Genomic DNA, 12,637 nt, shown 5'->3' with positions numbered 1-12,637 from the left:
GAGGGGAAGGGGAAATGTCTGAAACAATCCAAGTTTGTGGTAATAGTAGTCTTGGGTGCCACTGGAGGGCACCAAATAGAAATAAAGAGTAGTAGAAGTGCCCGGGGTGGGTGGGGGGGCACTGAGTAATTTTTCTTTCTGAAAAGGGGACAGTAAGTCAGTAATTTGGGGTATTGCTTTTTTTTTTTTTTGTGGTACTGGGGTTCCTGGAAACCTTTCTACCTCCGGGCTACACTCCCAAACCTATTTTATATTTTTTATTTGGAAACAGGGTCTCTTAAGCCAGCGAGGCTGGCTTTGAACCTGCATGATCCTCCTGTCTCCACCTCCCAAGCACTAGGATTACAAGCGTGCGCCACCATGCCCAGTGGTATCGCTTCTTTTAAAACACATCTTTTTGTGGGAGACTCAGAAGCCGGGCGTGGTGGTGCATGCTTGTAATCCCAGCATTTGGGAGGCTGAGACCGGAGAGGATCGTGGTTTGCGGACAGCCCCAGCTACTTAGTGAGGCCCTCTGCAACTTAGTGAGACCTGGTTTCAAAATAAAGAATAAAAAATAGGGCAGGAGGTGGAGCTCGGAGGTCGAATCCCCTTGGGTTCCACCCCCATACCCGAAAAAAAAAAAAAATGCCTGAGAACTTGATTTGACCAGTTCCCCTCAGAATAAGAACTGTCAGGCAGTGAGGCTTTGGCTCTTTGGTTAGGCTTTTTAGTTCAGCATTACAAGGAGAGCTAACTATGGAAAGGATATTTTAATTAAAAATAAAAGTAATTCATCTTACCAGTTTCTTTTTTAGTTTGCAGTTTTCTTTATAAACCAGTATGACAGCTCTCTTAAAAACTAAAGAAAGAAAAAGAGAAAGCCTCATTATTTTATACAAACTCTTCCAAGGTTAAACTCAAGTTGAATGTTTTACCTAGAACAAAGCTCTTCACATTTATGAATCTCGGAGATCCCACTGTGATCCTGAAGCTGAGGTGAATACATGGTACTGCCTTCTGTCTTATTTGAACTAGGCAAAAGTGCCTGCTTTTTTAAAGCTATTATCTGAAGTAGGTCCTGGGATTTCTTAATTCTTTCTTGTTTTATTGGCATCTGAGGACATGGTATTCATCTTGGCAACATTTTACCATCTACACACTTGCTCTCCCAGCTCTCTTCAGAAAGAAAGAAGAGATTTGCAATGCAGCAAACTAGTCAGATGGCTGGTTTCAAAATCGCCTTGGGAAATGTGTTCCTGTAACTCTTGGCCTGAGCCAAGCAGCCCACGGGAGGGCACAATCATGAGAGGCAGACCCACCTGGGGTGTTTTAAATAGTCGGGGCCTGACTGTGTTAAGTCACCAGTCGTCATGGCTACTCTCCTAACTCCTGGAAAGGAGCAGCTAGCTGGGTGGATAGTGGTGGTCAAGCTCTGCCTTGCCAACAGTCTCTTTAAGTTGATGTTCTTATGAATGGAATACTAACCAAATACTGTGAGCTCCAGGTCCTTTCTGGCTTTTCCTAGAGACAGAAATGGATTCAACCAGGAAACTGTAGAGTGCATCATAAGTTCCCCCATGGAAAGTTCTGTTACCTGGATTGTAAAAACAGGAAATGGAGATGTAGAAACCCCAGAGGTAGATTATTTTACACATACACACACACACACACACCACCCACATGCACACGCATACTCATTGTCAAACACAAGTGCATTCTATTTGATTTTATGGTTCCTATGAACATGGGGCATTAAGTAGCGTGGCTAAGCATCACTGCTTCCATGCACACTTAGGTATGTGAGACATGCCTTCTGAGCTAGCCTGTTTCCGTAACATTCATTCTACTACAGTGTCCCTCTTCATCCAAAGGACCCCTGTTAAGATTTACTACAGAATCTTGTATATTTACCAACTCCAATCTCTGGACTACATTAGGCCTGCTAATAAAAAACTATCAACATTGAAACTGACCCTTTTTTTCTTTTGTGGTACTGGGGGTGAAAACCAGGGAACTTCTACCTCCAGGCTATACCTCAAACCTATATTTTTTATATTTTATTTGAAAACAGGGTCTCACTAATTTGCAGAGACCTTCACTAAGCTGCTGAGGCTGGCTTCGAACCTGTGATCTTCCTGTCTCGGCCTCCGAAGTACCAGAATTACAAGTGTGCATCACCACACCTGGCTGAAATTGACCATAATTTTAAAGAATTAAAATCTGTTTCTTTTCTATTCTTGCCATTTTTTAGTTAAGCCATATTTGCTTCTTGTGTACACTGTAAAAGCACAAGGTTCTAAATTTAATGTTTACACCAAAAGAGTGCAAGATCCCACTTGGACTGGCTTTAAAAATCAGGTAACCACCAAAATTTGGTGTTTAAAGGGGAGAAATAAAGAATAGGAAGTCCTAGCTTCCTCCACATGCTGGTCTCCTTTCCCTCCCCCACCCTGGCCTCTTTGCTCAAGCCCTCTCTGTTATAGCGCCAGGCCAGTGGGAAAGGAGGGAGGATCAGGGGTGTGAGCCCAGCAATGCTGCTTTCTTGTTTTCTTTTGTACAGTGCTAACACAACATAAGACTATGTTTTAAGGCCAGTGGAATGCATTTGACATTACATTTCTTCCTAAATTGTTCATTATACACGTTAAGATTTTTAAAAACAAGGCATGGAGGTGCACACTTATAATCTGAGTACCTGGGAGACTGAGACAGGAAAATCACAGGTTCAAGGCCAGCCTAAGCAACTTAGCAAGTCTTTCATCAATTTAGTGAGAACATATTTTAAAGTAAAATAGGGCTGGGTGTGTGGCTCAGAAGTAGAATGCCCCTGGGCTCAATTCCTAGAAAAACACACACAGAGATTAATAAGAAAATTGTAGGCACTTGCTTCCCCAGGAAAGTCCTAACAGAGTAGTCTGATTGGACAGTCACCTAAGCCCCATCTACCCAGCACAAGGCCTCTGAGAACAGAGCCCAACAGACCTCCTTCTCGGGGCCACTCTGCTCTGCAACAAGCTGATCGAACACAGTCCCATAGTCCTCGTAGATCTTCTGCATCTCGTTGATGTGGCTTGCTACCTTTTCCATTGCCTTTAGTGCTTCTGCAAAATAGGAAATCATGTTTGCTTTGTCGTTTTTGTTTTAAATCTATCCCAAAGCAGTAATGAAAGAGCTCAAGATGCAACCCAGGATTGTAGACCAGTTACCAAGAGCAGCATTATCCAAGTACAGCCCACCGCAGCCACCATAACCTGGCCATTACCAAAGAACACTCGTGCCATCTTCCGCTTTCAAACTCTCTTTGAAATGAAGGGACTGTAACTCACTGACAGCGGCCACTAGCGTGCATTCAGCACTTTGCACTTAGCATGTATCACGGTAGGGGTTTTAAATCATTCTCACAATAACTTGATGACCGTGATCAATCCTGTCTTTCAGAAGAGAAACTGAGGTGCAAGATCTTTTGCCAAGTTCTGGACAAAAGCAAGGGTATAGTCTGACTTCACCCCAAGACTGACTGACCAGGGCATGTGCTCCTGAATTCCGCCTCTCTCTGGGTCCACTCACTGGAATAGGAATCCATGATTTTTTAAAATTGTATTCTGCAAGTGCCTAACTGCCAGAGCAGTTCGTATTTATACATGATGTCCATGACTTTGTACGAGGGCCTATGAGGGACAAAATGATTCTGTCATCCGGGCGCGGTGGCACACGCTTCTCATCCCCGCACTTGGGAGGCAGAGACAGGAGGATCGCGCAGGTTCGAAGCCAGCGCGCTGGCTTAAGAGACCCTGTTTCCAAATACAATAGTATAAAATAGGTGTGGGAGTGTAGCCTGGAGGTAGAAGGGCTTCCAGGAACCCCAGTACCACCAAAAAACAAAACCAAAAAACAAAAATGATTCTGTCAAAGTCAAAAAGTAAAGCTCCAGGTCGCATCCAGATTCAATGTCTTTAACATTTTTGTTCTCCTGATTTAGTATTTTAACTCAGTCAGGAGGAAGGTTTAGAGGGAAGTCTTTAAAAAGCCTTTTAAAGATCATTATAATGCAAAATGAACTCTTTATACTGGATTTGAATTCCAACCATAATTTGTATCTTTTACTTGTAGAATTCAGCTTTCATATTAAAAAGTTTTCTTTGTCTTTATTCTTTATGACACCAAAGTATGTTTATCACAGAAAAAGGATAAGTTAAATTGCACTCTTCCCAGTGCTTACTACTCAACACTCCTTTATTAATAAATCTGTTTCTCTCCCCAGAAATGTAATGGCTTGCGGCTTAACTGGACCTCCTAGATTTTTTTGTTTTGTTTTTGTTTTTTCTGGTATTAGGAATGGAACCTTAGGGCATTCTACCTCTGAGTGACACCCCCAGGTCCATTTTTTATTCTTTATTTTGAAACAAAGTCTCAGTTGCAAGGGACCTCACTAAGTAGCTCAGGCTGGTCTGTGAACCCGTGATCCTCCTGTCTCAGCCTCCTAAGTACTGAAATTAACAAGCATGCACCACCAAACCCAGCTTGGACCTCCTAGTTTTTTTGTTTTGTTTTTTGTTTGTTTTGTTTTTGTGGTTCTGAGGATGGAACCCAGGGCATTCACTCTCTGAGCTATACCCCCTGCCCTATTTTACTCTTTAGTTTGAAGCAGGAATATTTATTTTTAAGCATAGGGATACCCTATCCTCAAATTGTGGGGCTTGCGTATTATCAAACTGTACATTAGGCCAGTACTTTCAGGGAGTCCAGCCCTGGACATAGCACTCATCCCTGACTTTACACCACCATCTGCCTCCAGGAGCTTGGTTTCAGGACCCTGCTCTTCTAGGAGATGTCCACAAGGTGGCGCCCGCCCAGCACGGGTGATCGGCAGCACTGGGACAGCAAATGCCATAGAACTGAGCAGACGTCAGGAGAAAAGGCCGGGGTTTTGGTTCTGGTAGCCCTGTGTACTAGCCAAGTGACCCAAGATAACTTATTTCAACTCATGGACCTTCAGTTACCTTCTCTCAAGAACTAAAATCAAATCATCCCTCCAGAGGCATTTGGGGCCCCTCCAGGGAGCTGGTCCGCCAAGGATTTTGTGTACTGTAAAGGAATAGCCAAGCTATTGTCACATGAAGGCTGCAACGAAGAAGAGCAACCACAACAGTGACGGGATGCGGTGGCCTCGCCTCCTGAGTGGCTCACGCTCATCCCACAGTCTCACCTGTCAGGTGGTAGTGCTCCTCGCTCTCGTGGTCCGTCAGGGACACGAGCTCCCTGAGCAGCAGCGGGTACTTGAGCACTCTCTGAACCGGCTTGATGAGGTAAGACTCCAGGGTCGAGGAGTGCTGCTTAGTGGGATTCCGGGCATCCAGAAAAGCCTTAAAGGCCTTATCAGTTTTAGCTGCAAGCAATGGATAAAAGATTCTTAGGAAAACACCATGGGATAAATTAAAGTATACTTCATTTATCTTTTAACAAGTTTTAGAGCACCCATTTCTGTAGCCTTCTTAATTCCATCCTTAAATAAAAATCCAAGCACACCAGTGTACCAAGCACCTAGTTATCAACCTGGGATTCAGCATCTCCGCCCTGATGAACTTGATGAGCAAAGGAAACTTGCTGTGATGCCAGAAGGGTTCAGTCTGGATACCAGAGAGGAGCATCAAGTCAAACATAGGTATGTCTGGCTTTACATTTCCTGCACTCTCAAGTAGAGATGCTGTTGTGCATAGCCTAAAAGGCGAGTGTCAAGAATTCCTAAGCCACAAAACAAGGCAATGCAGGCCCTAGGCCATCTCCCACATGAGATTTATATAGCAAGGTAGCCATGTTTCTCCCACTGGCCTAGGGGCACTGCTGTTGCTCCCTCTCTCCACTCCTGTGCTATTTGAAAAGCACTATCAGATTTCCTTTAAAAGCAGCTGATAGCAAGGCATGGAGATGCACGCTTGTAATTCCAGCATTTGGGAGGCTGAAACAGGAGAATCGTGATTCACAGACAGCCTCAGCTACTTAGGCCCTCGGCAACTCAGTGAGACTCTGTTTCAAAATAAAGAATAAAATATCGGAGTGGGGGTGTGACTCAGAGGTAGGACCCCCCTGCCTGGGTTCAATCCCCACAAAATTAAAAAAAAAAAAACAGCTGGTAAGTTCTGCAGCCCTCACCTCCATGCTACGTGCCAACTAAACTTGCACACAGCAGAGCCACAGCTCCTTACTGCCGGCTACGACCTGCAGACCCTTTGGCAGCAAGCACTGCCTTCCCATCCAGGGTCTGGGCATGAAGTGTGCAGGGGAATCGAGGCGCACTTGACGTGCGTGTCGATGGATGTGCCAGCTGCTGTTGGCTGACCAGCTGTTTGCAGTGCAGTCCATCTGAGTGCAGACACACCCTGATCTGGGGATCCATGACAAGGGCAAAGTCCACGGCATCTTGGACACACAGTACCACTTTGAACATGGCTTCTTTTCAAGCTGATGCTGCATCTTTAGACAAAGGAGGAGTTGGGCATTGTGTGCTTTTAGTTTACCATAGACTGCCTGTCCCTAAGATGTAAGTGGGAGAAAATGCCAATACGAGTCAGGCTGCTGTTAAAGTTAGACTAGCCGGGCGTGGTGGCGCGCGCTTGTAATCCCCGCGCTCAGGAAGCGGAGACAGAAGGATCACGCAGGTTCAAAGCCAGCTGCTCTTGCTCAAGAGACCCTGTTTCCAAACAAAAGTATAAAATAGGCTTGGGAGTGTAGCCCAGAGGCAGAAGGGCTTCCAGGAACCCCAGTACCACAAAATAAATAAATAAAGTTTAGACCAGAGAAGATGGAATTTGGCCAGGTCTTACTAATTTTAAATACTCCAAGAGTCCATTTTTTAAACTGGGTACTTCTAGACTATTATGAAGCCCTGCACTTAAACCAAATTGCAAAGCTACATGGGTGAGCATGGCTAGCACCGAGGATGTCAGAAGAAACCTCTCCATGCCCATCCGACAGTGTGGAGAGAAGGGCCATTGAAGGGCAACCTCTGGGACCAGGAGTTTTTCCTTTTCCTGCCAAGGAAACCTTACTGTTGTAAATTTGTGGGTGGTGGCTTGGTAGTAATTTGCACTGGCTCCTTGGCCTTAGGAAGGTGAACAAAAGAACATATCATTTCTTTCTGCCCCATCCAAGGCTTAGAGTTACAAGCTTCTGGAGAATGGACTGTGGCAAGAAAAGAACCCAGATAAAATTGAGCAGCAGAGGCCACAGGGCAAAGCAGCATCGCTGCTCACAGGCACACTTCAGTACTACCAGCCAACTGGAATAACTTCTCCTTTAACATCTGACACTCAGGATCAGGGATGGAACATAGTCCTTCAAACTGCACTTGCCTCGACTTGTTAAATATAAGTTTACCCCTTCATCCGCAGTCAAAAAAAAAAAAAAAAAACCCAGCTATAAAGAGGTATGAGCAACTCACCTCGCTCGAGAACTTTCTGCACTTTGATATGGTTAGCACAGAATCCACTATACAGCTTAAAGTGATCTGCATAATAGAGGAAGGAGCCTCCGAGAGAAAACAGCAACTTCTAGAAGGGAAGAAGAAAAAGTCAATTGTCAATTGAGACAGCCTGCTTGGCATGTGCTGGCTTTCAGAAGGCGTTTGCTCCATCGCATCCATCCATCAGATGCTACAGCACCAGAGCCTCCAAAGTCACCTGGGGATGCACACCTAGGACCACTCCATTCACTCAAGACAGAGAACAGACTGGGCAGTACCCCAAGACTTTAGCCTGATTGAAAAGTTTCTGGCAGCACAGCCTTCTGATGTGGTGTGCAATCAAAGGACAAAGAAAAGAAAGTGTTAGGAAATGCATCTGATACAGGTGGTACACATGACCTTGGGGGTGGGCTCATAGAATCAGAATCATGCTGGACCTCAGTAGTGGGCTCAGAGTTCATTCTGCATTACTTGGGGCGAATAATGCCCCTTCACTCCTGCTTCTCATTCCTAGAGGGCTTCCTGTCACCAGCACTGATACATCATAGAGAAGGTTCCATCAGGAAATCTGAAATCCATGCTCTTCACCTTAGGCTCCCAGAAGAGGAAAAGGAGGTGTGCGGCAGGCACTCTTGCTTCAAAAGCCACGTGGCATGCCCTCCCAGAAAGGTGAATAAGGGGCAAAGGTCCGTGGCCAGGTGGCTCCACAGAAGTGGGGCTTCCCAGACTTCTCACTGCCAGAAGCATTTACTCTAGGAGAAAAAATGATGGCCACCTTTCGCCAACTGCCAGGGGAAACCTGTACAGTGAAAGTGCTAAATTTGTCTTTACAAGAGACACTCATTCTTCAAGGAGGAAGTCTGCACCATGCCCACCTATTTTTGCTTTCGGTCCAAGTCTAAAATACTTACTCTAAACTGTGAGGGGGTTTCCAGTACATTAAAGTCGGAGGAAGCTGAGATCCCATCCTCCAAAGTCTCCAGAAACACCTTCTGAAACTCGAGCATCTCTGGCAAGCTTCCGAAAAGTGACTCCATCTGTGTGAAGGTCAGAGTTTGAAAAGAGGTATGAGCCGGAGCAAACTAGACACCTCTAACTCCCGGGCTGCACGCCACTCACAAGGCAGGCCTTCCCCAAGAAGCAGATCCTTTACGGAGGAGCCTAGCAAAAGGGATGTCATCTACACAGAGATGGACAGCTCCGGCCCTACAATCCCCTACTTCTAATAGAACTTTACATTGATGTAAAATCTTGGCATTCAAATCAGGAATGATAGAAATCAGCAGAAAAAAAGAATCTCTTTGACTTAGCATTTAAAAGATCATGAACTGAAAAATGAATCTCCTGCTTCAACGAGAGCATGACTGTACTTCTCCTTTGTAAACTCTCGCTACTGTGTTCAACCCACAAGGGCCACATACACAGATGTGCCTCAGACACTCTTTGGAATTAGTAGAAGTGTCCTATGGGGTCTGCTAAAAGGCCAGCAGACACTAAGATGGAAAATGAGTCTTATTTACCTCATCCTGGGTGAGAAAAGTCTCATTCTGAAGTGGCTCCAAGTATAATTCAAAGAGGCAGCTCAGATCCTAAAAGATAAAAGGAGAGTCTCTTTTAACACAAATCTCCAAAATACCCACGAGGTTGCCGCAGCCCTGGCAGCAGCTCCAAAGACTCCTGCTAGGAATGAGGAAACTTGTCTTGCTGAAATTCCTGATGCTAAAAGGAGTTATCACTGCTCACCTAATGCAAAGGTTAATACCACAACACTTTCACCAGCTGGATTCCACTTATTTTTTTAGTAGAGCTAGGCATCTATCTGCTAACTGAATTTGTTGACAAAATAGGCTCTATTTCTAGATTACTGCCAGGAGCCTTCATCTCCCGGTACGTGAAGTAAGGTGTGGCTGGGGACTGCGGCCATGTATGACCTCAGTCATTGACCATCTGGCCACCGCCTCTGTACCCAGGGGTACAAGGACAGATCCAGTAGGGAACTAGAAGGACAACAGATCAGGCATCTCTTCAACTTCAGGGCTGATGCAGTGAAGTAGCAGAATTTCAAACTCCCTGATCCAGATGTAAGGGAAAAGTCCCTGATGATTAGCAGTTATGTTTAAATCTAAGTCATAGCTGGGCCTTTGGTAAACTTGGCTCCAGCAGCACAGACCAGGCTATCATTTTGTGATAGAAAAGATCTCTTGTGTTTCATTTATTCTGAAGACCTTTTAGTCCTAAAACATCAGGTGCAATTGACTAGAAAGTCAGTTACGCTGATTCCCTCATTTGACAACGGAGAAATCTAAGACCCAAAGAGCTTGGTAAAGCCCCATCCCTGAACCTTCATACTACTGGTTCTGGCCTGTGATGCCAGTGGTGTTCCACGGTAATTACCTCCCTGGCATGCCCTCCCTCACCATCTTCCACAGTGACCTGAGATAGGAGGAAGACATAAGAAGTTACTGACTCGGCTCAGAGAACACACCAATGTTGGAAGTTCCAGGAGCATGCAGGGATCCAGGTTAGAGAATGACAACAAGAACAGTTCCGTGTTAAATACTGGTAACAAAAAAATTAAAAAGTAGTGGGGGTGTGAATCACAGCAAGCTCCAGGTGCAGACAGCGCGGGGCGCGTGGTCACTCCTGTCCAGGCTGAGGACTTACTGCACAGAAAGAGCAGGTCGTGCTGTGCTGGGGTAGTAAAGCGCTGCAACACCTGGACCCTATGAAGACAAAGTGCAGATTTCTTGTAGAGAAAGGAGAGTGGGTCCCTCTAATCTACCTAACCAACAGCATCCAACTCGTGCTCTACCAGCACACACTGAAATGATCGTCCTGGGGCTGTGTAGCTTAACAGGAAGAAAATGACACAGAGGGACTCTGGCTCCCCTCTTGACTCTGCCTGTGAAGGCACCATGACTCTTCTCAGGATGGCAGAGGACTCCGAAACCTCAGCAACACTACAGATCCCAGAGCTCCTTAAAAAACTTCACTGTGGATACACAGAATTGTCCAGAACTCTAGTCTGAACTCCCAGTGGTCACTTCTCCTCCTCACACTGGTGAGGACAAGACATAATAGGAAGTGGAAATATAAACGCATCAAATTTTGTTTCTCTTCTAAAGACCAAAAGAAGGGGTCTTGGGGTGCTTTCTGGGCTACCTATGAGAGACACCCTTAGTAATGTCCAGGGCAAAAGCAATGAAATTATTGAATAAAGCTTAGATCTGTCCCATGAAGAAAGATGCTAATAGTCACATACTCATGCCAGAAATTAACTCCTGGACCAAGTACATTGGAGCTGAGAGACCGGTAGACAACCAGAATCCAAGTGAGTTGGAGAGGATCTCCAAGGCTGTGCAGCCAGGCTGGGGGGAAGCCAGGCCAGGCTTCTCAGCCACCACCCTGTGCCATGCTGTTCTAGTAACTGGCAAATGAAGTGAGCTTAAAATAGCTCCAAAGCTTCAGCAAATACTCAAAGCTAAGAACTCTGCCTTCCTAGGCTCCTGTGTTCATAAAACATCAACTGGGGGCTGATAAGATGAATAATTCTTGGGTCCTCCACTCAGCAACTACTCCTTTACCATGATATCACGTGGTGAGCCGTGCCCAGGCCTTTGATCTACACAGTAACCGCCATGGTCAGGGCTGGGTGGAAGGAAGGGGTCCCCCGGGCCCTGGGGTCTGCATCTGTAGAAGCTGTGCACCGGCCGCTCCCTAGTTCTTCATCACCTCAAGTGATCTCTGCCCCCTTCTTCCTAATGCAATACAGACTCCCTTCCCACGATTGCAAATGATAAACTGGAACATCTGTTTCCATAGTGAGCTACCTTGGTAACAAAATGAACCAAAAATCTAATCTTTCTCTGAGTCCTCTCAGCTAGCGCCTTCACTCTGTCGCCCTGCCCTCCCTTCCTGCAGTAACTCGTTGCTTCTAGGAGCAGGTGAGTGGCAGGAGCCCTGGGCAGAAGTGATCTGAGGCCTCTGTCAACATCCAATTCACCGTCGGCAAAGAGGAACAAGAGCTAGCACCCTCGTTACCTTCACATAGGACTTCTCCGTGTCCACCAGCTCCTGAATGACTTTTCGGAGGCGGTCTGCATCAGAGAGGTGGCGGGCCAGTGGCCTGGGAGGTGGGTCCTGACTCTCCCTCGGTCCTTCCATGGCGTTGGTCTGGGTGTCGTTAAAACCCCTGCACAGTGTGGCGATCTGTTCGGCACTCTGAGAGAAGACAAGAGGCGGAAAACCAAGCTCAGGACACTCCCATCGGCGTCAGTCCCCCACCCTCTGGGCCAGTACCCTCTCTGGAACCTTGCAGGGGCCTGGGGCAAGGGCGGACACTTTCATTCACCCCAGACCACTCTACCTATTATCTAAAAGTCCAACAAGGAAAAAGCGCCTACGCTATGTTTAGTATTGACACACAGCACTTCCCAATGTCACAATAGCTGTGACATGCTTCTTTAGCACTGGAATCAATGTCAAGGTGGGGAACCGACCCTCTGCAGCAAAGTTGAGACTGTTCTAAAATCAAGACATCATAGATTCTGAAAAAGACACCCAGGAGACAGCCTTGCTGGGTCCACCTTGTCCCTCAACAGCTGGCCTAGTCAGCTTTCCACATGATCAGCCTCAGAGGCTCAGGAACAGCGAGACACCACCACAGTTCTAGGATGGGTTGGCCCTGGTAGGCCTGGAGCTCATCCCTCCACTAACCATTTAGCTATGCCCATTTGTGCCAAGAAGCAGTTATAAGGTCATGAGCTGCTGCTGCGTATGTTGGGAATGGAGTGGAGACCCAACCAGATAAGAGAGAACGCCCTGCCCTAAAGGGACACAGAGCCTGACAGAGGGTGCAGGCAGGCGAGCAGATGCCAGAGCAAAGCCTGGTGAGTGTGGGAACCTCCCACAGTCCCAGGGAATAACCGTGACCAAGGGAGCACAGTCCAAGAAGGAACAGTCCTCTCGAGGGGTGAGGACAAAGCTACGTGGATTAAGAGACAAAAGGAGCAGGACTATCTTTGAGAACTAAAGCCTTTGATACAGGTTCCTAACTGGCCGTGTGTACTGCACGGTAGCACCTTCTGGAGGAGAAGCACATGTAAGCTCCTGTCCTGCACTGTTGCTATAAAGTCTCCAACACATCTCCTGGGTGCTTCCATGGTTCCTGGAGCATCATCAGAATACACACCAGAT

The 12,637-nt window shown here is 46.4% G+C and overlaps 1 protein-coding gene across 4 annotated transcripts in view; it reads right to left on the bottom strand.

Annotated features, from left to right (window-relative positions):
• TIAM2 (TIAM Rac1 associated GEF 2) overlaps positions 1 to 12,637 on the bottom strand; it is a gene marked incomplete at both ends in the record, with an annotated part of 113,066 nt that overhangs the window by 4,643 nt on the left and 95,786 nt on the right. For all 4 annotated transcript variants that reach the window (XM_080699965.1, XM_080699966.1, XM_080699968.1 and 1 more), the window contains 8 exons: positions 783 to 841; positions 1,468 to 1,576; positions 2,965 to 3,083; positions 5,189 to 5,368; positions 7,421 to 7,529; positions 8,353 to 8,478; positions 8,962 to 9,030; positions 11,483 to 11,662. In XM_080699965.1, coding sequence (XP_080556091.1) covers positions 783 to 841; positions 1,468 to 1,576; positions 2,965 to 3,083; positions 5,189 to 5,368; positions 7,421 to 7,529; positions 8,353 to 8,478; positions 8,962 to 9,030; positions 11,483 to 11,662 — 951 coding nt within the window. The remainder of the gene's footprint in view (positions 1 to 782; positions 842 to 1,467; positions 1,577 to 2,964; positions 3,084 to 5,188; positions 5,369 to 7,420; positions 7,530 to 8,352; positions 8,479 to 8,961; positions 9,031 to 11,482; positions 11,663 to 12,637) is intronic.

Source organism: Muscardinus avellanarius (genome assembly GCF_963383645.1).
Source record: "Muscardinus avellanarius genome assembly, chromosome: 8".
Classification (NCBI taxonomy): domain Eukaryota; kingdom Metazoa; phylum Chordata; class Mammalia; order Rodentia; family Gliridae; genus Muscardinus; species Muscardinus avellanarius.
This window is presented reverse-complemented; position numbering and strand designations above follow the sequence as displayed.